Source organism: Gymnodraco acuticeps, unplaced genomic scaffold (assembly GCF_902827175.1).
Source record: "Gymnodraco acuticeps unplaced genomic scaffold, fGymAcu1.1, whole genome shotgun sequence".
Classification (NCBI taxonomy): domain Eukaryota; kingdom Metazoa; phylum Chordata; class Actinopteri; order Perciformes; family Bathydraconidae; genus Gymnodraco; species Gymnodraco acuticeps.
In genome coordinates this window covers 715,713-742,649 of record NW_022990940.1, presented here as the reverse complement: position 1 = coordinate 742,649, position 26,937 = coordinate 715,713, and the positions used below count along the sequence as shown (strand labels likewise).

General features: G+C 39.9%; 2 protein-coding genes across 3 annotated transcripts; both read left to right on the top strand.

Annotated features, from left to right (window-relative positions):
- The first annotated feature begins 2,297 nt into the window (after positions 1–2,297).
- LOC117558330 (zinc finger protein 271-like) lies at positions 2,298–5,964 on the top strand. 2 transcript variants are annotated; one of them, XM_034234434.1, is made up of 5 exons: positions 2,298–2,697; positions 3,389–3,458; positions 3,542–3,638; positions 3,731–3,968; positions 4,534–5,964. In XM_034234434.1, exons 1-5 carry the CDS (start codon positions 2,431–2,433, stop codon positions 5,614–5,616), a joined length of 1,755 nt encoding a protein of 584 aa, XP_034090325.1. In that variant the 5' UTR covers positions 2,298–2,430; the 3' UTR covers positions 5,617–5,964. The 2 variants fall into 2 exon arrangements, with proteins under 2 accessions (XP_034090325.1, XP_034090324.1); XM_034234433.1 differs by having other exon boundaries at positions 2,298–2,724.
- A 941-nt stretch (positions 5,965–6,905) lies between these two features.
- LOC117558331 (myoneurin-like) lies at positions 6,906–12,111 on the top strand. Its single transcript, XM_034234435.1, has 4 exons — positions 6,906–7,370; positions 8,241–8,386; positions 8,467–8,725; positions 9,510–12,111. Exons 1-4 carry the CDS (start codon positions 7,077–7,079, stop codon positions 10,290–10,292), a joined length of 1,482 nt encoding a protein of 493 aa, XP_034090326.1. The 5' UTR covers positions 6,906–7,076; the 3' UTR covers positions 10,293–12,111.
- Positions 12,112–26,937: the final 14,826 nt, after the last annotated feature.

Genomic DNA, 26,937 nt, shown 5'->3' with positions numbered 1-26,937 from the left:
CACTCGAGCTGGTTTCTCCAAAATTACCTACCCCATCTTTAACCTTCAGCAAAACATGACTCTTGAGGATTATTAATATTTACAGTTCCTCTGAGACACAAAACATGAGGCATGCAGGCATACAGTATGCTCCACCTCATGGAAAACATATGTTTCTTGACTTGGGGGGATTGAATCTGTTAACTGCTTTACAGTACAGAGCTAGGTCACCTTTTTGGAATGTATGACTAGGGAACTCAGGGGGTGTATTTAAACAGAGTAGGACATTGTGAGTTAAAACTGCGTATGTAGTTATTTGAAATCCAGGTGACTTTAAAAAGCCAATGCAGTATCACCATAGTACCATAGTAACTGCTGACTGGCAACAATTAACGTATTGATACAAAACCTTTTAATCAGCGCCACCTGCTGGAAACTTGACAGACCTGTATGTTGTCCATTAGTCTGTGTGGAAACCGAAACTTCTAGTAGGCCTACGGTGCTATCCAGATAGACCTACACCCCCTGAGTTCCCTAGTCATTTTTTTTAACCACACACACGTATTCTTAGTAGGCACACACACACACACACACACACCACCACACACACACACACACACACACACACACACACACACACACACACACACACACACACACACACACACACACACACACACACACACACACACACACACACACACACACACACACAGTGGGCCAAGGATGTGTATGGTAATTCCCTTGATTCCAACATGGGATTCCAACCATGATTCCAACAAGCCGGGATACGCCTTGACCCAAACCAAGCCAACCCCCGCTATTCAACCCGGCCCACCCATGGATAAGAGCCAACCCAGCCGGAAAGGATCCGTCTTGTGTAAATATGACGTCACGTTCTCGTTGTAACTCTCGTTGTAATCGGAGCGGCTCGGAAACACATCTACAGCAGTAACATGCAACATACACATTAATGCAGCAGCAATATTAATAGATAAACATCAGAAACACTGAAAGGGAACATTTTATTGCACCAGGAGCTATCTTGGGACTTTTACTGCGACAACGTTGACTTGCCTGTGAATAAAAAATAAACCATAGTGTTGGTGATCTACAGTGTTGTGATTGATTGATTGATTGATTGATTGAAAAGTTTATTAACAGCTTGTATATTGGGTACAGTACAGTACAGCTCAAAACATACAATTGTTAAGGGGATGCAGACCAGAGAAAGACTTTCGTCTAGTTTACATCAGGGTCCCCCATTTCCAATTCATCATATTATTTAAGACATATAAGACATATTTGACATACAGATGGCATACAGATGGCTTATTTACAATTTACATACAGGTGGTTTTTTACATAGGCCTACAGATTGCTTATTTACAATTTTCATTTTAGATTTCGTTCTAATACATCCTAACCGGACATTTAAGACATACCAAGTCTACAGATATACAATTAGTAACAGAGTTTAAAATGCGAGTATATACATAGATGATGGGGGGGGGGGGAAGCTGTCCATTGAACGACAGGTTGAGATTTGTACCATTACCGGGGCCAGTTTTGCAATGCTCTCCCCCGAAGGTGCTCTTTAAGAGAGGTTTTGAAGGTAAGTATAGTTTTACTTTCCTTTACAGTTGTGGGAAGAGCGTTCCACCTTGATGTGGCATAATTGCGAAACGTGTATTCCCCCTTTTTTGTGCCAAATCTGGGTTTCACATGATTTGTGGAGCTCCCTCTGGTGTTATGATCATGGTATTCCTTGACCTTTGGGAAGAATTTTGACATGTACATGGGTACCATAGAGGTGTAGTGGATCTTGTAGACCAGGCCCATTGCAAGTAGCTGTACTCTGTCGTCTACTCTAAGCCATCCTAGGTTGTCAAAGTGGGCAGAGGTGAGGTGGGTTCTAGATGAAAGGTCAAGCAGTAGTCTGACCAGTTTATTTTGTGATGTTTGAAGTTTTATTTTTAGCGCCTTGGAGGTGCTATGGTACCATGACGTGCAAGCATAGTCATAGTACCCTTGAATGAGTGCTCCTGCCAGAGTTTTCAGGGTGTTTTTGTTTACCAGAGAGGAGATCCGGTATAGGAATCTGTCATTCTTCTTTGAACAGCAAGACCGCTAACACCCTATTTCAACAATCACACTCCCTGTAATTGACATAATTAATAGATAGTTTAGCTTCTCACCATAATTTGCTGTGGCCCACTGATGTTAACGATCATAACTGAAAGGCTGCCTGCCAAACGTAAACATTCAGCCACGTGACTTGCAAACTCTCGCGAGATCTTTACACAAGGCGGATCCTTTCTAGCCATAAACCGCGAAACCACCAGCTAGCCCTTAGCTTTTTACTGTTTGGGACCTTGCGAGTCTTGCACTCCCTGTACACATTACATTAACCCGCCACATTCAAACTGGAAGAGATCCTTTACCTCCAGGATGTGCTCCGTCCTCGGATGTGATTCATGGCGTCGTGGTGCCAGACGGTTTAAGATACCGGAGGATCCGGAGAGGAGGCTGCAGTGGGTTCAGTTCATCCTGGAAGCCAATGAACAGCGACTTAAGGAATCGTGCTGGACTAAAATCACCATTTGCAATGAACACTTTAATGGAGACTGTTTTGAACCCCTGCCTGGCACGGCCCAGCTCAGGTCCAGTGCCGTCCCATCAGTGTGTGCCAAGCATGGTGTCAAGTCAGAACCAGAGGTACTTCTGGGGAGCCCACAATATGTGGTGAGTCTGTATTTATAATAGATACACAAGTTACTCATTCCTATTTAACAGCACATCAACGAAATGCCATATTACTTTTTACCATAGCTATTGACACTGCATTTCGTTTTTGGTGTGTTTGTTTTAATACCACATCTGGCTGGGTAGATTGGGATATCCTCACTAGTGAGCACAGAGTTGATCATTACACAGGTTTTTTAAAAGGTTTTTACATTGTCATTCATTTCTCAATTAATACATAAATCATGTATATCTATCATGTGGCCAGAACCACAGTGTGCACATATAATTGTCAAGAAGAGCAATTTGGTTTGTTCATTATTTTATCGATTAAAGTGATGACACACTAACCACCAACCAGGGTTATATTAATGTGTGTGGGCTAAATGCAACATGTAGAGTACATTGTATCCAAATGATTCACTCACTTTTCATTGTTAAATGTTTGTATTGACATGTCTCAAATCATTGTAATAACCCCTATGACTGTTGATGTTGTATATTGAGCATTTGTCATGTCTTTGTTGGAGACAGTGAATTACATTAGCAACTACCACTTGCCAAATTTTGTTAGGGGACGGCAGAAATGTTCAGTGACCTGCCATACTGCCATGTGATGACACATGTATTACCTGTGTGTAACCCTGTGTGTTACTTTGTGTAGAAGCCTGAAGAACTAAGAACATGTGATCGTCCATCTTACTATCCTGAAGAATCAGAACTAACTTCAAGGGGTAAGGTTTAACAATACAATTGGTATTAATTCAAATGTATTTTTGTCATGTTTATAATGGTGAAGGTTACATTTAATCTGCAGATGACCAAGAAAACCCAGCACCAAGTTATGCTTCAGAGATATCTGATTATGGGCAAATGCTACACAACATTGTGAACATTGATATGATTAGGAAAAAGTAAGTGAATCCTTCTTTACAGTTTACTTTGATAAAACTAGATGAGACTTTCTAATGTTGTATCTCATATTTTTGATTCACTGATTCCTCAGAGCTGCACTTCTGCAGATGAAAGGGAGGTACGTTGTGAATGAAAAATGTCTCCTCCAGTTGTTCAGCCACAAGTGCCCGTCATGTGGCTCTAAAGTAAAGACAGAGAAGGTCATCTATGGGGTGCTCATCGTTGTGAACCAAGAGTGCCTTCAGTGTGAGTACAGGAACCAGTGGAAAAGCCAAGTCAATGCCAGTGTCCCCACAGCTGAAGTAGATGCAACTTCAGAGACCCAACAGGTAGGACTTCAATTGTCAGACAAACTAAAACATATCCAAACACTCTGCTAAGAGTTAAGTCTCCTTTTTTAATAGATTTGTGCATTCCAACTTTTTTTAAATTAAATGAATATGCAAGATACACTCCAATACTTTCACAATTATGTTTTTTATTATTGGAATTTTACGCAGTGGATTTTTGTGTTGACTATTGTAGCCTAAATAGGTAGAGCTTAAACAATCGGTCAATTGACATACATTTATACAACAGTCAGTGTGGATTTTAGGACCATATTGTAAATCCGAGTAATTGATCAAGCAGTGAAAAGATGCTTGAACTTCTCAATGGGAGGTTTTGATGATTCTACCTGTCATATAAAACTGTAAACTGAATATCCTTGGGTTTTGGACCTTCGGTTGCTTTGAACAGTTGTGAGTAGAACTAGTTTTGTACTATTATTTGATATCTCAAAGACTGAATGATAAATGAATGAACCAACTCTTTTTTTGTCTGGCTGTAATATTAATCCTGTACTGAACATGTTCACTTTTACTCATACTCATTCTTGTCCTTAAAACTTTTAAGAGCACTGAGGAGAGTGATCCCATGGAGGAATCAGAGGAGTCAGATGATGAAAGTGACTCAGACCAGGATTGGGTTCCAGAGGAGGAACTTTTACTGCTGAACGAGCTTCATGGAGAATCTGAAGGGGAAACCGAATCTGAAGAGGAAATGGACGGGGTTTGTCCTCCACTTGCCCTCAAACACAGTCAGCTCTGCACCGAGTGTGGCACGTTTTTTAATAAACAGAAGTCTCACACATGTAAACACAAAACAAGACCCTATGCTTGCAATACTTGTGGCAGGAGATGTGTTAGTGAGGTCGCACTAAACGCTCACAACCGAATCCACGATGAAAACTATGAACATCCATGCAAATACTGCAATGTTACATTCAAAACAAAAGTGGACAAAATCACTCACGAGCAGATCCACATAACTGAACGAAAACCCTACAAATGTCCTGACTGTTCAGAGACATTTACCACAAATAACGCACGCAGATCCCACCTGAGAGTTCACCGCGTTTTAAAATGTCACATCTGCAATCTTGACTTTGCCGAGTCCAATGCTCTTCAGAGGCACTTAGCTGTGCACACAGGAGTGAAGCGCTATAAGTGTTCAGTGTGCCAACGTGACTTCAGCCAGGCAAGCCACCTGCAATCCCATATGCGTCTTCACACAGGGGAGAGGCCTTTTAAATGCCAGCATTGTGAGCAAAGTTTTAATCACAATGTGAGCCTGAAGAGTCATGTCCAGCGTTACCACTCATCCAGCTCAGGACCTAAACCGAAGAAGGGTAAAAGAATAAAAACTGTAAGCAACCCTGGTGATGGTCAGAAGTATGGAAACAAGAGAGACACCGTCTCTGGGTTAGACAACAATATGGAAGAACATGATGATGAAGAAGAGGAGGTGCAGAAGAGGAGAACAGTTAAGCCAAAACGTAAAAAGAAGAGCACAGGTAGACCCGTAGGAAGGCCAAAGAGAAATGAAGCAGGGACTAATGCAAGGCCAGCGAAGAGAAGGCGCTGCAGTGAAAAAGAAAGTGAAGATGAGCCAACAGAAAGCAACACGTCCTTTGACTCAACAAAGACTGATTGTTGAGTCCAAACATTGACTCTGATTTTGAAAAAAATGGCACAGCAGCCAGAACAATAACATATTAGTGAAGCAAAGGGGAGACCAGGAAATGATTGAAGTGAAGAAACCTAACATTACAAAAAAAGGTTATTGAGTTGAGTATTCCTTATGGCAAAATCTGTTTAGGGTGCCATACAAAAGTGTGCTGTTTAATGTTGTATATTTGAACCAATCTTGAGCACAATTTCTCTTTTCAAACTTCATTGTTTTTAAATGTTAAGACTCAATGACTTTAATGCAACACACATACATGAATCCTGTTCACTGTTGTGTATAGAGACTGAGTACAAATTAAACTGCTTATGCACAGTGCTTGTTGGTTTTCTTTTTGGTTCTAAATGTGAAATATTTCACAATGTTGTTATTTAAAGTTAATCTCATATTTTTATTGGAAATGCTTTATAATTCTGCATTGGTTTGGTGTAATTTGTTCTTGAATTTGTTTCAATATCTACCAAATCAATGCAGCATTATGACACTAAACTGGACAAATAGGACAAACTCACTAGTTAATTCTATATTTTAATGAATATTGTTATGAGAATATCAATGTTTACACATTAAAACATCTAATTTATGTATATATAACAGATTCCATGATAAGTGATCCACTGACTCCAAATTAATACTGCTTTACGAACTACACGAGACAAGTAGGGTAGAAACACCTATCTTCATAAGATTTTAGTGGTTTTCCTAATTTAAATGAATATTTTCATGAACATTCTGCTGTTTTTAAAAAAAATTAAAATTATTAATTGAAATATCATGTTACCCAATGACTCGAAATAAATGCAGCATTATAGTAGGCCTACAATACTGGACAAATACTACAGGTTGATATGATCGAACATAAAGCCTACACAGGCTATTCTGATAAGATATTTAAAACGTCTTTTGTTTGTCCTGAAAACGACATTTGAGAATACACACAGGCTATTTATAGATGATAAAACACCAGTAATACAATCTCAGGACTCTTCGATATGGCTTTGATTACAGGATCGTTTACTTTCAGTCAACAAATCCTTTGGAAAGACAAAAAACAACTATTCAATATCCTGCTTTACCGCGACCGCTATAATTGCCGAAGATGAAGTCTATGACGCAATCGCGTAGAGCTACGTCGATCCCTGCGTAATGCGGAAGTGGCCGTGGTTGGGTTAAATCTAAACTGGGTTGGAAAAACGATAGACGCAGCCGGGATACGCCTTATAGCAAACCAAGCTGCCCCAGCCATACAACCCCGCCCCTTCCGTTACCACAGCCACTAGCTAAATGTCCAACTGCTAGCTTGCAACTAACTGTAAGCAGTGGAAGTCAGTAAAGTCCTCGTAAATTGTAAACATTAAACTGTCCGGCACTTTTAAATCCGGAGGGCAGATCTAACCCATAGACTGTATATTTAAAGGTCTAACCCCAGCATGTGCTCCGTCCTCGGATGTTGTTCTTTGAGTCGCCATGCGCAACGCTTCAAGTTACCCGAGGATCCGGACAGGAGGCTGGAGTGGGTTCAGTTTATTTTTGAAGCAAACAAGCAACAACTTAAAGAATCGTGCTGGACTGACATCACCATATGTAAAGAACACTTTACTGATGACTGGTTTGAGCACCTGAGTACGGCGGCAGACACGGTCCAGCTGAAGCCCAGTGCTGTCCCCTCAGTGAGGGTCAAGGCAGAGCCAGAAGAGCTGCTGGAGAGCCCACACTATGTGGTGGTGAGTCTAGTTTGACAAGTGGAACATCTTTTTTTTAGAGTGTCTAATAAAGTCACGACATTCTAATAAAGCTGGATATATGCGGAATGTTAATCTAATAATCATATACATACCTTTGGGAGTTTTGCATGTTTTCCTTTAGTATAATATGCTAGATCAATTGTTCAATTAATTGTGTGTATGCCGTTTAAACTGAGTAAATCCATACATCTTTTCCCGATAAAATCAGTTAAGAATTAATATCTGAGACCTATTAAATTGAATAACTAATGTAACTAAGTCCTTTTTGCATTCACGTCATAAACACTCAACATGCTTCATGACGCCCACAGTGAAATGTGCCAATCAACATCTTTCATTTAAAACAGATTTGCTGTCCACTGTCAAGTAAATCACGTCCACATTGTTTAACATTCTTAAATGAGTGTGCTAATTCACTTAACGTGGGGCACAGCCCGGTTTAAAGGCTGCTTGTACTCTGACAGGTGCTTAATGGCACATTGCCTCATCCCCACAGTGCTGTTGAGGTTACACACAGTGTAATGAGCACTTACTGTGTTACTGCTGCCCAGTCTGTGCAATTCTGTCATCCCACTGCCCACATCTACAGGCTAATGTAGCCATTAACCATGATGTTGTTTAGTATACATTTTGTCCAGTTAGTACACACATATTCATGGTGCTCTCAGGTGTTCTGAAACAAATGTTTAAAGTCCTAGTGTGCTGCTTGTTAGGAATGGAATGAATGCTTGGCCTGTGATTTTGCTGAGAACACCAGGGGCAAACTTTACCATTAAGCAAGGTAGGGACCTGCCTTTATTGTACAAATATTTGTTCAACTACAATCCTTTACTTTTGTCATTTGTGTAGAAGCCTGTGGATAACCAAGGTGCTGCTCCTCAGTGTGGTGACCTTAATGATTCAACTTTAAATCCACCTGCTGCTTTGAATGCTGTCTCTTCTGGATACCCCCAGATACAACTCAAAGTTAAGAATGTGGATCTGAACAATCAGGAGTGAGTTAAACGTTCTCAACGGTTTGTGGATTTTTTTTCAGTTTGCATTACATTTAACAATTGTTTTCTTTTCCTTTCAGAGCTGCTCCTCTGCAGATAAAAGCAAAGCATGTTGTGAATGAACGCTGCCTCTTCCAGTTGTTCCGCCGTAAGTGCCCGTCATGTGGATGCAAACTTCAGATGGAGAAGGTCACCTATGGCGAGCTCATCATCTTGAACCAACAGTGTGTTCAGTGTGACTACAGACACCAGTGGAAAAGCCAAGTCAATGCCAGCGTGCCCACAGCTGAAGATCAACCCCTAACAGAAGATATAGACGTAACGCCAGAGACCCATCAGGTAGGATTATAATCACACAACATATCCACACTGACTGTAAATAATGACCTCCTAACCTACTCCATCCTAAAGCCCTAGAAGGACAAGAATATGTTTTTGCGTTTTTGCTTTGCATTCTTTGTGATCTTGAGAGAAAGACTGATTAAAATAATGATGTATTATTTAGTAGACTGCCACTATGCTCTGGTTGTTATGCTAATAACTAGTTTACAGTATTACTTGTGTAACACTAAGTAAATGCAGGGCTTATTCTTGCTGAAGTTACTGCTTTCCTGAAGTTCTGTGGTGTATTAATAGATCTGTTGCATCTAGTAGAAGCTCTGAAGGGTCAAATCAAAATGCCTGAATAATGTTTATTGGCTAATGTAAATAGCAGTTAAGAGTAGTATAATCCTTCTACCGTAGCCTTACCTATAGCATCATGGATACAACTACAAATCTGAGCACTAAGCATATTCATAGCCGAACAGAACAGCTGTGCTCACAGTGGCTGTCTACTGTCAGGGCTCATTATGAAAGGAGTGATAAGAAATAAATGCATAATATATAGTGTCACATCATCCCTCTTATCTGTAGTATCTGCAGAGCGTTTTCCTAAACTGGCAGTCTATTACGGCCTGAACTGTTTGCACATGGGCTGACTCATATATATACTGTATTTGAATACTAAATCATTAAGGTGACTGCCGCCTTCTTGGTCATTTGTCTATAATATCCTGGGCTGTATAGACTGTGACACTTTTCCTATTCCAGGTTGTCATTCTTGTCGTTGTATTGTTCACAGAAAATGTCTACTGATGGCAACCCCAGCAGCACAGTTCGCTCTGAGATTGTTACGTTCAGTGATGAAGAAAGTGATCCGTCGGATGAAGGAGAGCAAGGGGATGAAGGTGGGGTGAGTTCAGATTTCGAATGGGAACCAACTGACGATTTCACTGAAAAGCTCACAAAGGAGTCTGAAGAGGAAAGAGAAAGCGGAGAGGAACAAGATTTGTATAACAAAGGGCTCTGCACAGAGTGTGGACGTTTTTTTCTGAAGTCTCACACATGTGAGCACAAAATAAAGCCCTATTCCTGCAATATATGTGGCAAAAGATGTGTTAATGAGCTGTCTCTGAAATCTCACAGCAGAATCCACGATGAAACGTATGACCATCTGTGTAAATACTGCCACGTTGCCTTCAAAACAAAGCTGGACAAACTAAAACATCAGCAGACCCATGAAGATAGCACAGATCCCTATAAATGTCCTCACTGTCCAGAGACATTTTCCACCTATAAAAGACGCTTGTACCACTTGGCAAAACACAGAACATTAAAGAAGCCCAAATGTGAAATTTGTGGGAATGAATTTAGGAGTGCACGTCATCTTCGGAGACACTCTATTGTGCACACAGGATTGAAACCGCATAAATGTTCAGAGTGCGAACGCAGCTTCAACCAGGCGGGACACCTGAAGTCCCACATGCGTCTGCACACAGGAGAGAGGCCTTTTAAGTGTCTGCAATGTGACAAAAGCTTCAATCACAACGTGAGCTTGAAGAGTCATTTGCAGAGTTACCACTAGTCAAGCTCTGGCCTGGGCGGAAGAATTGTAAGTTAAAAAAAACAGTCAGCGCCACTGGTGATGCTGACGACAGTAGAAATGAGAGAGGCACGACTCTAGGTTTGACATGTGGAAAGAGAAGAAGATACAGAAGAAGATAAATGAAGACTGTGCAAAAAAGAAGGAGAAATACAGGAAGACCTAAAGGAAGGTCTGAGAGAAATTCTGCAGGCAAACGTTGAAACTCTAAGACTGTAACTTCTAGGAAAACAGGTTCCAGCGATGAGAAAAGTGAAGACAAGCAATCAGACAGTGACTTATCCTTTGACTTGGCAGAGCGTGAAGAAGAGGATGAGAGTGAGACCTTCAGGAAGAGCATCAACGAAAAGGAGGCACAGCAGCCAGAGCAGCGGTAAAAGCACGGGGAAACTTAAGGGAAGAACAATAAATAAATACAGTTTCCAGCATTGATACAACTTGATATAATCAAACATTCACCAGTGCTATTTAGTAGCTTTTGGTACATTTTGGAAAATAAAATAAGTTTTTAGGCTTGCTTTATATCAAATATAGTGCAAAATGGGTTGGTCAAAAATATTAGCTCCCATGTGAATTTTTGCTTTCAAAACACACCTAATCAATCAATCAGCTTTCAAGCCAAACCTGAGCATTCAATCAGCATAAAAGGACTCCAAGAAACAGGCACTTGAATACCTTATTGAGGGAGACTATACTACTACTCCTACTCACCATGCCAAAGACAAAGGAAATCAGTCTTGAGCTCAGAAAGAAGATAGTGGAGGCTCATGATAAGGGGGAAGGCTATACTGCTATTTCCAAGCTCTTCACAGTGTCTAGAACTGCTGTGCGTTGCATCATTGCGAAGTACAAGGAGACACATTCTGTAAGAAACAAACCTAGGCGTGGTCGAAAGCGCAAGATTTCAAGGACTCTGGAGAGGAAAATAGTCAGAGATGTGAGCAAGAATCCCCGGACATCTGCCAAGATGATTGTTGCTGACCTGGCCTCTTCTGGAGTTGATGTTTCAAGGAACACAGTTGTGAGGGCTCTTCATCGTGGTGGGCTTCAGGACCATCGTCCCAGAAGAACCCCTTTACTCAAAGAGTGGCACATCAGAGCCAGACTGAGGTTTGCCCGTGAACATTTGAAAGGTAAAGATGAGTTTTGTAAGTCTGTGCTTTAATCTGATGAAACTAAACTGGAACTGTTTGGGCACATGGATGTTGCTCATGTTTGGCGAAGAAAGGGAGAGGCCTTCAACCCTAAGAACACATCATGCCGTGGGGCTGTTTTGCAGCCTCAGGCACAGGGTGCCTTGTTCGGGTGCAAGGCATCATGAACAATTAAATTTATGTTGACATTTTGAGGGATAATATGAAAAAATCTGCTCTTAGTCTTCGCTTAGGTCTTCCAACAAGTCAATGACCCAAAGCACACATCAAAATTGGTCCAACAGTTCCTAAAGGACACCAAAACCAAGGTGCTGGAGTGGACCGCCCAGATCTGAATCCTATTGAGAATCTTGCGGGTGCTCAAAGTGAATGTCCATGCTTGGAAACCATGCAATTTGGACCAGCTGGAACAATTTGCAATGGAAGAATGGGCCAAAATCCCTCAAGAGACCTGTGCCAACCTAGTAAAGAACTACTCTAATAGGTTGTTGTCAGTTGTGGCTCAGAAAGGGTACACTATTGACTATTATGGCGCATTTCCACTGCAGCGGGTAGCCCCGTTTAAGCGTCCTTAATCGTCCTCAAGCGGCCAGGCCAGTTTTTGGTGGCCTTTCCATATAGCGTAGCACCGGCTAGCGGGTACTTTTTCCCTCTTTTTCCGGCCCCATAAAATCGTGGTTCTATCAGGCCAGGGCCAGGGCTGAACTAGTGACGTCAACACTCTCGACTGCTGATTGGTCAGAGAGAGAATCGTCACAAGATCGCGCGCGAGATCATCCCTAGCGGCGCATATATTTAGAAGCAAGCTTGCAGCATTTTTATACACAGCATTTTTGTAAACGGAGGAGCTACAAAAATGGCAACGTCGAAGAAAAGCACACCGTGGTCGACCGAGGAGGTGACGACGTTCCTACATCTCATTGGGGATGATAAAATCCAGCGGGAACTCGACGGAACAACTCGAAATGTGAAGCCGATCACCCCGCCTACACTGCGTTGCTACCCCAGGTCCTAAACTGTAATGGAAATGCGCCACGGCCTCGGACGGCCAGCGAGGCAGCCAGAGGACTGAGCGAGGACGCTTAGGGACGCTTAAACGGGGCTACCCCGTTGCAGTGGAAATGTGCCATTAATGGCCTGGGGACTAATATTTTTTGACCAACCCATTTTTCGCTATATTTGATATAAAGCAAGCCTAAAAACTTGTTTTATGTTCCAAAATATACCAAAAGCTACTAAATAGCACTGGTGAATGTTTGATTATATCAAGTTGTATCAATGCTGAAAACATTGGGAAGAATTTTAGGAAAATGTTCCATAACTCCTGGGGGGCTAATAATTTAGGCCTCAACTGTATGTGGTCTAAAAATGCTTAAAACACACAAATCTGATCATTTGGTTGTGCTGTTGTGAAAAGAAAGAAGACATAGAAAACTGGATTGATTTATCTTGAGTCTATAAAAGTATTAAGCACTATATTTTGTTTCGTAAAACTGTATTCCAAAATCAATGAGTGTTTTTACAAAATGCGTTCAAAGTTATAGAAACTAAGGACAGTTTGCTTGTATCCTTGTTGTCTTAGTTTTTACGTTTGATTCTCCTATTAAGCCTGAGCTTCAGTGAAATGAAGTGTGTGGCCTCAGATATTTGTTACAGAACATCCTCCTACCTCGTTCAAGGAGGGTCCCTGAATGCACCACTGAGTCATGCTTTTCGTCCCTGCAACTCTTTTAGCCCAGCAGTACATACTAATTGTATACAGGTTAAGTAATAGTTGGACAGTTTGTATATAGTTAAAGTCTCTGTAATTGTTTTGCCATACCATACAAACAATATAACATGCAGGATACCTATAGTTAAGGCCTTAAAGGCATTGCAGATGTGTACATTGATGTCAAAATAAATGTGTAAAAACTGTCATATTGAGAGTCAGTTATCTTTGTTCCTTAGCTTAGTGTGGTTGAGAAAGAGAAGGTTATTCACATTTCCAATTAAAACACTCAAACTGGTCAACTCTAATGTAGCTGCTGTGTGTTGAGTATCTTGCCAAATATACTAAACAACTAACAGTTGATTTTTTTCCCTTATGTTGCAATTCTTGAATTCAAATGTGTTTCTGTTTTCGTATTTCCCACTTTGATCAAAAGCCCTGAATGGATCCCCCGGCTTATATGTTTATCCCTATGGTTTATCCTCTCCCTCTGTGTGCGTGCCAGGGCTTAAGCTGCCTTCAAGGCCCATCAACTTTTTATAAGTGTTGGTGGAACTTCTTGAGCTTTGCCTGTTGCTGGGCAAGCCCAAGGCAGCTGAGTGGATTAGCTCTGCAGACAGGTTTACAGGTCTAATCATGGACTAATGTTTCGAGAACTAGAAGATAATAATGTATTTAGACTTTTAATGAGCCAAAAAGCTGGGTACTTTAAGTGCAAGTGGTACAGTAGATATCCCATATTTTAAATCCTCATTTAACCAGTTGTGTGAATCGAAAGAGCTTATTTAAACCTTTGAATATATGACAAACCCTCAGGAAACTACCACTCAGCTGCAGTTTTGATAAAGGTCAAAGGAACAGAACAGAACACAAAGTCAGCCTCTTTTTTTTGTCCTATCAATTTGTCATGTATTTGTCACATGGAGTTTATTTAAGACTTAATTTTTTTTGGCTCATGAGTAATTTTCCATCACTGAGGTTTGCAACCTAAGCAGATTATTATTATTAAATTATAAAGCGCTAATTGGTTCAGTGTGCGTTATAGAATAATTCATAATTCAGCAAATTGTATTTATGATTAGCATATTGTTTTAAGACACAGTATAATTGAATAAAAGTGAAACTAGGCAGGCTTCTGAAATCAGAAATATAAATGTTAGATTACTAGGTATTTTGGAATTGATAGAAATTGGCTCAGTATTGTCACAACATTACAAAACAGTAATATTATTGAATTCAGGTGACATCCATACATTTCCTCTTCAACGCACCTTTGCAACAGCAGCTTTATTCCTAACCTATGAGAGGGGCAATGCAAGGTGAGAGTCCAGTTGATCTTTGGAGATCCTTAAATCCAATCCACTGAAACACTGAACCCAGTCTCCGTTAGTCCGAGGGGATCATCTTGTCCTGTTAGTTACTGGGTTACCACCAGAGGTCCTCCTTGTGTCACAAATCCTGACTCTCTTTTCATAATAATGGTTAGACCACAGCCATCTGTCCAACACGATTACTATGGTAACTGTTATTCCTGCTGCAGTACCTGTTCTTTTTTTATCTTTTATCTTCCCTGTGAGCCAGTGTTTTCCCCTGGGAGAAACTAGGTTTTTAGTGCAGTATCTCTCCCTTTCCACTTCCTCTCTATGTGACCTCCTGGTTTCAGGTATCCTAAATCCATCCCTCAAAGAGTGTGTTAGTTTTAAATAAGAGCTAAGACGTCAGAGGCAGCTGCTGAGGCCTGCAGAATCGATGTCATTTACTAACGTTACAAGGACAGCTATTTTCTCTACTTCTTTCAATTAGTTTGTTTATTCGGTCATGGCTGTTTTCCTGTTTTCTATCGTTTGCTCCTCTTTTACCTAGTTTAACTCTGGCTCTTTGTAACATGGCAGTTAGATAATCTGAGCTGCTCTCTGTTGACAGAAGACTGGATTGATGCTTTGAGAAGAGTTGAGATGAAGAGGGCGTCGTGGAGGAAATAACTGTTGTGGCATCATAAATTCACTCAGTAAGAGTTCATATCCAACAGTCAGAGGGAAGGCAACACCAGGGAAAAGAAAAGTGATGAAAGGACTTGAGCTGAGATTAGGAAGATTTCCGCATTTTGTCTTGCGGGAACCAATCTTTATTTTTTTCACACTCTATCCAAGCTGCACATTTGGGACAAGACACAATAAATAAAGCTTCGCCAGTTTGGGTCCTTAACACAACTGATCAAAGGCAGCGGGTACACCAGGCCCACGCACACTGGCTGAGTAACAAAACACCACACAAGGGTTACAAGTATTTTATGGTTTCTTTATTTACTTTAGAAATCAGATTTGAAAATGGGTTTACATCACAAGAACTTGAATGTCTACCAAACAGATGGATATCCACTCGGCCAAATAACATTTTGTCCCTCACCAATTCACAGACAACCTTTTTTATTGTATTTATTGAAATACTCTTACTTTTGGACTGTTCTTCTTTTCAATCTTCTTCTTTGTACTGAAAAGGAAAAGAAAACCACAGGATTCCTAAACAACTCCATTGAATTATTCTCCTATTAAATAAATAGTTTGACATTTTTGGATACATGCTTTTAGAGCTGCAATACATGAGGACATTTAAACATTGGTAAATACATGAGATAACACTAAAACTTGCAATAATAAAATAGTTGTTGAATGAAGCGAAAAAAGAGAAAATAAATCAAAACATTATTTGATTAAACTAAATAAACATTGAAGTGAACACAAAAGCCACGAATAGAAAAGAGATTGAAGGTCACGTTTTCAAGTACATCTCTTTAACTGATGCTGTCTTTCAACTAATAAATCCTTCAGCTTCAGTCAGAATGGCATCGTTCTTTGCTGAGTTTCATAGGGAAGACAGTGCTGTCATATAGTATTTAACAATCACACAGCATTTGTATTCTGTTATTCATCGTAGCCCCCCCTCCTCCATCCACCCCCTATCTGTGCAGAATTACCCCCATCAACAGTGCAATCACTTGTCTGTTGCTATCCAGCTGACTGGCAAGAATACGTTTGCTCTCCATGTCATAGTGTGGCATCGTCAATCCAACACAGCGGGGACTGAGTAGTATGTCAAAGATGTCGGAGGGTTTTTCTCCCCGAGTCGTGAGATGTTAGATCTTACTCACTGCCGAGAATACATTTGACGGTAGAGGGGCCGAACAAATCCATAACCTACTGTTGTCAGTTCTGAATTTAAATCCAAATGTGAAAGACACACTCTGTCACAGCTTCTGTTTCACGGTCAGGTTGTCAATCACACTGTTTACAGCAGATACAAAACTATGCATTTGGCTCCCTCAAAATTCAACATGAAGGATACGGTTACTTTCCCATGTATTCCTGAAGTATTGACAACCAGCAACAGTCGACTACCTGATTTCTTGCCTTACCTAATCTATTCACGTCACGGAAATTTCAAGATTTAAAATTGAATGATTTAATCCGACAGGTGATTTTTTTTAAAGTTTTTTTGCTGCAGTCCTTTGTGAAGTTCACAAGGACAGCTGAACAATCGATTTTCTTGGTCGAAAAGTTGCCAGCGTCAAAGCAATGATACCTGACAGATAATAACACCATGCAGGATCTCCAGCATATTGCTTTCATTTGGCATCCTGTTCTCAGCAGGGATAAACACTTACACACAAGCAGATAAAGATATCCAGCGCCGGGGAAATTCATAATACAAAACCATTTAGCACTCAATGGCTTGCATACTAATGCATCTGACTACAAGCGAAACAGAGAAAGAAGTCATTGAAAGTTATAACTCATGTTTAATGATAACAGCCAAACTGCTGAGATATCTGTCTTTTATATTATTATTATTAGTATGTCTGAATTTTAAAAGAATTTCACTCGTGCTCATGATCATTACACATTTTACTCATTTGGTTTGCAGAGCAAGAAAATAAATTGTCACCCTCCCTTTTTTTCTGCACAGTTTGTAGTACTTCAAACGTGAGAAATCAGAAGCAAACTATTTTATCTTTATTTTCTAGGGCTGTACCCAAATATTCGACTATTCGAATATTCGTTCGTTAGCCAACTATTCGGGTTTCAATTTCATTATTCGGATATTCGTTTTTTTATTTTTTTTCAAAAAAATATTTGTTCCCCCCTAAATGTATGCTATCAATAAAGGCGAATTGCCATATTCTTATACTATATTTATACTTTTGAATTGCACTGTTAATATGCGGAAATATATACAATCTCAGCCTGTGCTCCTGACATCGCGTTCACTCACAGTCACGCTTCACCTCGCTTCACCTCGTTTCACACACCTGAACACAAAATGCCGAAGACTTCAGCTGTGTGGGACCATTTTAAATTGGACAACGGTAAGAAGAAGGCAGTGTGCCAAATATGCGACAAGAAACTGTCCTACCACGGTGGCACAACAACTCTGAAAAGTCACCGGATGCTGTAAGTACTAGCCTAGCTTAGCTTAGCTGTTGTCAAGTTGCAACCCAGTCTCACGGCATTTCGTGTTCACCAACACGATTTTTAATCTATTGATTCGTGTTCACCAACAGGATTTGCCCCTTTTTTTCGTGTTGCACAGCACGATTTTAAAAGCAATGTATTTCTACTGCCTGTGTCAGTACCAGATATGTTCGGGCTACCAGATATGTTCGGGTGTATTTCCGTCGCATCCGTCTTCCGTCATATCCGTCATATACTCACCTCCCTCTGCTCCCAGCGCTCTGCTGCCACACACCGGCCGTCTGCGGAACTGCAGCCGGAGGAATTCGGGACAGCTTGTTATGTGTGGGGTGCTATGGTGTGGTCCCATGTACTTGTGCACATAAATAATGTTTCTAATTATTTACAATTGAAAAAATATATATATTCTGCGTTACTTTAGCCAACACTTTTATCAAGCCACTAGATTAGATAATTACGAAATGTGTAGATAGAATACATATATTTCAGGTTGTTATTTTGTCATTATGTTTAATGTTGTATTTACCTTTTAGTATTTTTATATAGTATCTGAACTTTGGAGAGGAGTTGGGAGACACACGACACATCAAATCACATCTACAGATCAAGGCGAAGCGAATGGAAGTACTCCCATACTCCTAGCGTGAAAATGTTTGTGAAAACGTGTGCAAAGTCTCCGAAAATCCTAAAAATAAGCCCATATTTGAATTCATCATAAAAAAACACATCATTCAGTAAAAACAAGGCCCCACTGATCATCTACTCTCTGAGACGATTCCAGGGATGTCTGGCTTGAGTTTCGACCACCAGGGAAAGTGGACAAAAGTGCCCGAGATCAGCCTCTTAATTTACCCAGGGCTTAGTGCTTGGCTTTGGGCATGACAATTCAGGAAACTCCCCTGAGTATTTTATGATATATCTGAACTTTGGAGAGGAGTTGGGGGACACACGACACATCAAATCACATCTACAGATCAAGACGAAGCTAGTGGAAGTACTCCTAGCGTGTGAAAATGTTTGTGAAAAACGTCTGCAAAGTCTCCGAAAACGGAGCAGTGGCTGTGAAGCTAGCTTTGCGGCTAGCGGTTAGTTGTTATTGTTTGAAGTTGTTGCTATGGAAACAACATGACGGAGGAAAAATTAATATCTTCTACATATAATAACGGACAAAGTAAAGAATGAAGTGTAGCCTATGCCTGTTTGAAGTTGTTGATAAGGAAACAACATGACGGAGAAAAAGTATAATCTTCTACATATAATAACGGACAAAGTAAAGAATGAAGTGTCGGCTATGTTTAAATGTTCGGAATTTGACCGTGATGGCCCTCTTGAGTTGCCGTAAAATATGACGAATATGACGGATGACGGACGCGACGGAAATACACCCGAACATATCTGGTAGCCCGAACATATCTGGTACTGACACCTGCAGCACGTCTTTTTCTCTGGTCGGGTCGAGGGAGACCGGAAGCTGTGTGGTTCATAAAAACATGTTCTTACTCAATATCAAGCCACAGTTATTGCTTTTATTTGAAATCGTATAATTTCGGACTTTTGTTGCCATCTGTGAGGAAAATAAATGGGGCTCAGAGCCTCAGGATACTGAAATCTGTATTTTTTAAATCTTTTTTTCCTTCTAATCTGTTATTCTTTTCAAAAATAACACACTGTTATTTACTCACCAATAACACACAATTATCCTTGCTTTTATTTATTGGTTTAATTCCATAATCTCGGGCTTTTTTGGCGTCCGTCAGGAACTGAATTTCAAAATAAAAATAACCGGAAACAGACGTAGGCATTTCGAGCGATTACCCAAGATCCTCAGCTATGGTTTTAAGCTCGCTTATTGGATGTTTTAGCCGCAATGCATGCTGGGATTGTGTGTTTATATGATATGAAATCCGGAAAACATTTAAAAATAATACTTGATTCCGAGCGCTCTTGCTTTTCTCTTTGAAAGTCATCACATAACGGCATTGTAATACACGGTTCGGCTGCATTGTATATTACAGATCTGCCGTAGTTCTTTATTTATAGAGCCCTGATGAGAAGACCTTTGGAAAAACTGAGAAAATGCAGCCGAAACTGAATACTTGACGTGGATCATAAATATATTCAACAATTAAACAACATCTTCAATTTCTCTTCACACAATACATCTCCTTGCAGTATCAACACTAATTCGGCTGACTTTTACATTTGATCTAATTCACAGATAGGTTATATTTACACCATAACGGCCCCTACACACGGCGGCGTGAGTTACCGCTTGGCAGTGGGCGTGTCTGAAGCTTGGGGTTTTTTTACGAACAACGCGACCAACAACCAATCACATGAATGTCCCGCCCCGGACATACAAAGCAAAGCATTCATGCTACATCCATGCTGGCTAAATATACTGTCTATGCTTGCTAGCTGTCCATTCAAACGAAGTACACTGGATATAAACTCCCCAAATAGGCGAACACCTACCAGTTTCACCCACTGTCTCTGCCACCTCCCCCCATGCCTGGCTCCTCCGGTTTGTATCCCTGTATGTAAAGAGGGACTGGTCATATAGTACCGCCACGATCATTTTCTCCTCCATTTTTTGACATATGGGAAATAACTGCGGTCTGGCTCTCCCAACATACACGCGGTTTGATTGGCTAGTGCTTGTAATGTCAGATTTGCATACGCGGGATTTGATTGGCTGCCGCAAAAGTAGAACATTGCTCTACTTTTGCAGCGAGCACCGCGAGAGAAGCTACGCTTTGCTCCCACAATGCAGTTCGGCGAATCGTGACGTCACCCCATTCAAAGTGAATGGGCAGAAGCGTTGAAGCGGCAACGCACGCCGCCGTGTGTAGGCTCCACGGTGCACAGCTGATATAAAAGGACTGTAGTTTTTAAAGATATTACTGATTTTCTTTGAATGTAAGAATGTAAATACTGAGTCTGAAATAGTATAGCAATATGCTGTAAAATTATGTGAAAGCATGCATAAAACTACACATTTTCAGATGTTGTACGAAAACAAAAGTGTCCTACACTAATAATACAAAGTTATTATGGCTGTGTGTACCTTGTGTGCACCGCCTAGTGGTTAAAGCACGTTATTGAATTATTGTGTTTTATTTGATTAAAAAAATATTAAGAGTACATACTTTCATAGGGGGAAAGTATAAATATAGAATATAAAAAATCAAGAAGATACTATAAGTGATCTCTACAATAAAACAGTTTAGTGCAGAATGTACAAAGATATTAATATGAGGAGGTGCAAAACAGAAAAACGAATTAACCTTTATTTAAACATTAAATAACCGATTAAGAAAAAAACGTTGGGGGTATCTATCTACAGATAAATATTAAGCCTGACAAAGTACTTAACGTCTAATATATTGCTTTCCTGCAATGTTAACTATGTTGAAGCACTTATTTTAACTGATATTATACATATGAATTATACTCTTATGTATGTAGATAGAATAAGAAATGTGCAGAATATGACAGTTTAATGGTGGAGGTACACACATATTGATAGATGTCTTGTAATGCACTGTTGAGGAACCTGTGACCCAAGTGTTTCATTCATTGCATAACTACACCGTAGTTGTGTATATGATATGTCAATACACCTTTAAAAATCTTGAAAGGGATGTGCAAAATAGCCATAATATACAGTCTTTAATTAACTATTAGTAGAGAATAACGAGTAATGAATATACTTTATTACTCGTTTCCATTCATGTCAATTGCAGATACATGTTTAGTCTTCTCAAGCACCAACTATCAAATATCTCTCCTGATTGTTGGCAATTGACAATCACCTTACCTGAATTTTACTCAGGTGTAACTAAAGTCTGATTTAAGGGTTGTTTATATTTCACATAATTAATCAGAATCTGCAAAGTAACTCAAATAAATGCAGTGGAGTAAAAATACCGGGTTAACCTCTGAATTGTAGTGGAGTAGAATTACAAAGTAACAATGAGCTGTCATGTGGGTATTAATGCTGTGCATTATGGACACAAGCGATTTTCACCCATTTATTAATTATATGTTTTACATTTGATAACACCAATGTGTTTAATACTGGCAACTTCTAATTGTGGGAAAAACGAAAACGTTCAGTAGAGACGTCCCATAGAACATTTTGCGAAACACAATAGCCAGCCAGCATGTGTAGTTCTGGGGGGGCATTCGATTCCAGTTTTGGATAGTCTGGCGTGGTTTCGTTCCATTTCACACAGCTGTTTGACACCCTGCGTAACCTTACGGGGACTGTAGTCCTAAACGATAGCTGGGGATTATGGGTAGTGTAGTGTCTTCGGCCATCCTAAACTCAGAAATGTTGACAATCGCAATGATGCTCGAAATGTCCCTACGTCTGTTTCCGGTTATTTTTATTTTGAAATTCAGTTTCTGACGGATGCCAAAAAAGCCCGAGATTATGGAATTAAACGAATAAATAAAAGCAAGGATAATTGTGTGTTATTGGTGAGTAAATAACAGTGTGTTATTTTGAAAAGAATATCGAATTAGAAGGAAAAAAATATTTTAAAATACAGATTTCCGTATTCTGAGGCTCTGAGCCCCATTTATTTTCCTCACAGACGGCAACAAAAGTCCGAAATTATACGATTTCAAATAAAAGCAATAACTGTGGCTTGATATTGAGTATAGAACATGTTTTTATGAACCACACAGCTTCCGGTCTTCCTCGACCCGACCGGAGAAAAAGACGTGCTGCAGGCAGTAGAAATACATTGCTTTTAAAATCGTGCTGTGCAACACGAAAAAAAGGGGCAAATCGTGTTAGTGAACACGAATCAATAGATTAAAAATCGTGTTGGTGAACACGAAATGCCGTGAGACTGGGTTGCAAGTTGCCATGATGAAGCTGCTTTATCCACCGTTTAAACAGTAACGTTACACATGATAAAATCGTGCACTTACTTTGCTTGGAAAATAGTTGCAAGCAAGCAACCGAATTGTTTTTTTATATTAGTTTTTCAATTTTATCCAAATAGTGAAAATAATAGGAGCAATGTGGGAACATCTGGGGCTAAGGTAATTATTGGCATACAGTTCGTTCATTTATTTTTCGTTCTTCATTTATTTAAATACTGTTTACTGTATCGGTAACAAGTATTACACTGTTAGGCCTATTGTTACGGCTATGTTATTAAAAGTATTGTTGTTATAACAGAAATATGTGTTTTGTATCTTCAGGTTGTAAAACGTTATAGACGGAATTTGGAACCAGATTTGGTCCCCGGGCGCTGCGGCTGGGTTAAATGCAGAGGACACATTTAGTTTTAATGTATGCGAGTACTGAGACAATAAATAAATATAAATCGTAATAGTATGCTCTTTCTGCGCTTCTGCTTAACAGCGTGTTGTCAGGTGTCTCGGATTCGGAGCGTGTTATGAACAAAAAAAATAAATAAAAAATTTATTAAAAAAATAATAATAATCTCTCACCGAATATTCGAATATTCACTGCTGATTACTACCGAATATCCGGAGCCCGAAAAATGGTATTCGGGACAGCCCTATTATTTTCACAGTAGAGAGTATGCATGAATATGGGACGATAAGTAGTGAGAGAGGTGTGAATGTTGGTGAGACCTGACATTTGCTTCCTGTTTCTCCTCGCTTTCGAAAGTTCATTTGAATCTACAGTACATTATTAATCAACCCCTTTCTCCTGCACATGCACATGCACATGCACATGCACATGCATGCAGAATGCAGAGTGGAAAATCAGAGGCGACAGAAAGCCCCAAGTGGCTGTGACACTGCCAGACTGAGAGTTATCTGTTCAAGTCACCGTGTTCCTCCAAATCGACACAGGCATGTTACATTTACACTCTCCACCTCGCAGCAGATTAATACGTCCCTCCAGGAGTCACACACATACAGCCGCTGTCGCTTCTCTGTGTGCAACTTTGTTTTGAAATATTGCCTGGAGACAATTCAGTCACAAGTAAACATTTGTCTCACAGCTGAAACATCATGTCACTTGTGTTTTTGAGCAATGAGAGTGATGACTTTAGGATGGTGAGTCTGTCAGAAGATCTGTAAGGTCCAGGTGGTCACCTTTTAATTTGGTGTAGACATTCATGTTCCCCAGAGGATGAATCCTACTGACTTTGCAAGCCTTTCGTCCAAGATTAAAATACATATTTAATGTTTTTTTAAAGTTAAACTGACCAGAATAAGTTAAATCTGGTTTACTGGCAGGTTTTTGTTTCGGAGATGAAGACAGAATCCCTCCAAAAAACTCAAGCGAGCTAACATGATTTTGTCATGTCTTGTTGTCTTTTTATTACCACCTTAAATCCGATGTGTAGACTAGACATACGTTTTGACTCCTCAGACCTTTTGTATGATTTGTTTTGTATTTCATTATGTGCACGACATATGGCTTTTCCGCCTTCTTGTCCAAATCCCCATCGTATTTTATCTCAATTAGTTTGACCAGGTTTAATAGATCAAATCTACACAAACATCATTTTTTCACCTTAACTTCAGTTATAATTGCTACCACAAAGTCTCTGTCCTCCTGTGGTGTAAATGATGTCCTAAGTGACGTCCATGCAATATAGATTGGATCTCCAACATTTTCCATAAAAAGGGCTGCTTTTTGTTCTCTTGCATTTTGTCTTCTTTTAAATTGAACTTTAATGAAAAAATGTAGGAAGTCCATAGATATGGTGGATGGGAACATGTCTTGTATGATGTTGAAATGCTGCTCATAGGAGCATAATGTTCCAGGAGGATCTACTCCAAAGATGGGAGTTGTCTTTTTTTTGTAGCCTTAGTTATACGTTATATATCTGCACCAACCCCATCACCTTCTTCTCTAATATCTTCATTTATAGATATAGATATAATTTCATCCCATATTACAAAATTGAATTTGAGTATTGCTTTGATCCACATTTACAACATTGAAACTATATAGCGTTCTTTTTTCCTGAGGAGACTGAAAGGTTTTAAAGCCTGACAGGACATTTTAACAGCAGTATAGCTGTCAATCATCGATCATTACATTTCATGCTGGTATAACTTCCTCACAGACATGATGAAAAAAAGAACAACTCAAAGCATGCAACCAAAATGAGCAGCTCCATTCAAACCTCTTAGACCTTTACAGTCAGGCATAAAAAGAAAGACGGACTTCATCATTATGTAATGACCCTTTCACCACTCCTCTCAGCTCCTCTCATCAGACAGCCCTTTGAAAGCACCATGGCCAAAAGGACTTGCTGAACTCTTTATTTTACACTGGAACATCCATTTGAAACCAGGACAAATACTGTCAGTACTTCTTAATGCTGTTATTTATTGTTTTTGTAATTTTATTTGTATGTTTTTTACGTTGTTCTTTAACTGACCTACGATCATTTTCTATCATTATGTGCTAGACAATACATAATTTTTTCCTTAATCCATGTTGTTGTTCCATGCATCTCCTCAATGCAAGGAACTTCTCCTCATCAAGAATAGACATTATTGACTACATTATTTGATTACCACACGTTATTGTGTGTGTGTGTGTGTGTGTGTGTGTGTGTGTGTGTGTGTGTGTGTGTGTGTGTGTGTGTGTGTGTGTGTGTGTGTGTGTGTGTGTGTGTGTGTGTGTGTGTGTGTGTGTGTGTGTGTGTGTGTGTGTGTGTGTGTGTGTGTGTGTGTGTGTGTGTGTGTGTGTGTGTGTGTGTGTGTGTGTGTGAGATCATATTCTCTGCAGATAAGTTAGAAAGCAGCGCTGTTATCTTTCCATCTCAATGCAGTTGCTCAGATATATGTATAGTGAATGCTGAATTTCTACACGAATGTCTACTGATTTATTCTATTTCTCTTAATAGAGGTCAACCGTGTTAGGACATGAGGGGATGTTACTGCTCCATGCAAATGTGGAAGACCGACGGTATATTAAGATATTGGGTATTGCTGAACACACAAATGTATGCTCAAAATATTGTTGGCAATAACTGTTGTCAAAATGGCCCATTTCCATGCCTCCTGATGCTGCTTATTACATCCTGAAGGTTTGTAGAAGTGTTGAGTGATATGAAGAGCTTGAATATTATTTACTCTCAAACGACATCTATTCAAGGTCCCTGGGTCTTTTCCTCGCATTGAACACCTGCAGTGAAATAATGGTGATGACCTTACTAGCATACTTGCTGCTGCTGCTGTGTGCAGAGCGAGAGAGAGGAATGCGATACATCAGGCACATTACGGTGTCTGTAGCAGCGACTCTATCAACTTACACTGTCATTAAACCAAGGACAAAGTGGACATCCTCCTCCCTGAAGTCCATTCACAGATCATATAAAATAATATATGGTGTGTGTAATGGCGTTTGATAAGCACTCTAAAATGATTATCATTGGTCCGGCCTGACCTTGTTGGTATAATACTGCTTTTCAATGCACTGCACTCAGATGAACTTCTACTGTACACCTGCTTTAAAATTCAGAATACACCTAAAAAGTGGAACAAGTAACCACAGGTTCAGAGGTTATTAAGTAAATCCATCTTAAGCTATACATACTTTATGAACTGTGTGGATCCCATAAATCTGTTTCCTCAGTTCCCTGTCTCTATACTCTTGCAGGTAATGTTTTGCTTGAGTGTGTTGCATAAATAGCACACAGCTCCCAGTGGCATAACATAAACCACATCTGTTCCACTGTAACAGATCCAGTTTAGTCAAGATATTAACGATCAAGCCAAGATCCACTTACTCGTAAAGACCCAGGGATGTGGAAGCCAATGCGGAAGTACCTTAAACTCGTCTTATTTCTAGTGACCAGCAGGAGGCGTCTCCTCTGGTTGCAAAAAGGGTCTGCTTGTATAGAAATAGAAGTGTATGAAAAAACGACCTTACTGTTTACTTAATTTCAGTGAACACTTTCCTACTGAGGTTATATTCTCAATTGCTTATTTAAACTTTTTTCAATTTCTACACGAATGTTGACGAACGCAACATTTTGGTGATCCCCTGACTTTCTCTCTAGTTGAATGTATGTATTTATTTGAACAAGGACCATGCATACAAAATGTCATCTGTGGAAGTCGTAGTACTATAAAAAGCACGACATTTTAGCCGGCCCGGCTAAAGTAACTGGATGGCCTACCTGCCTGTCAGCCTTCCATCTGTGCACAAACTTATCTCGTGCCCTCATTGGTCATGTGCGCGTTCGTGTGTGTTGGAGGAGAGGCTCTGTAAGGAAGTGGCAGATTTTTTCCGGTTGGTTTCTCCAAAATTACCTACCCCACCTTTAATCTCA

Coding starts and splice junctions, on each gene's coding strand:
- LOC117558330 (XM_034234433.1), top strand. CDS start 2,431: ATGTGCTCCGTCCTCGGATGTGATTCATGGCGTCGTGGTGCCAGACGG. Junction 2,725..3,388: donor TGGGGAGCCCACAATATGTG/GTGAGTCTGTAT, acceptor TACTTTGTGTAG/AAGCCTGAAGAACTAAGAAC. Junction 3,459..3,541: donor ATCAGAACTAACTTCAAGGG/GTAAGGTTTAAC, acceptor TTTAATCTGCAG/ATGACCAAGAAAACCCAGCA.
- LOC117558331 (XM_034234435.1), top strand. CDS start 7,077: ATGTGCTCCGTCCTCGGATGTTGTTCTTTGAGTCGCCATGCGCAACGC. Junction 7,371..8,240: donor AGAGCCCACACTATGTGGTG/GTGAGTCTAGTT, acceptor TCATTTGTGTAG/AAGCCTGTGGATAACCAAGG. Junction 8,726..9,509: donor TAACGCCAGAGACCCATCAG/GTAGGATTATAA, acceptor TATTGTTCACAG/AAAATGTCTACTGATGGCAA.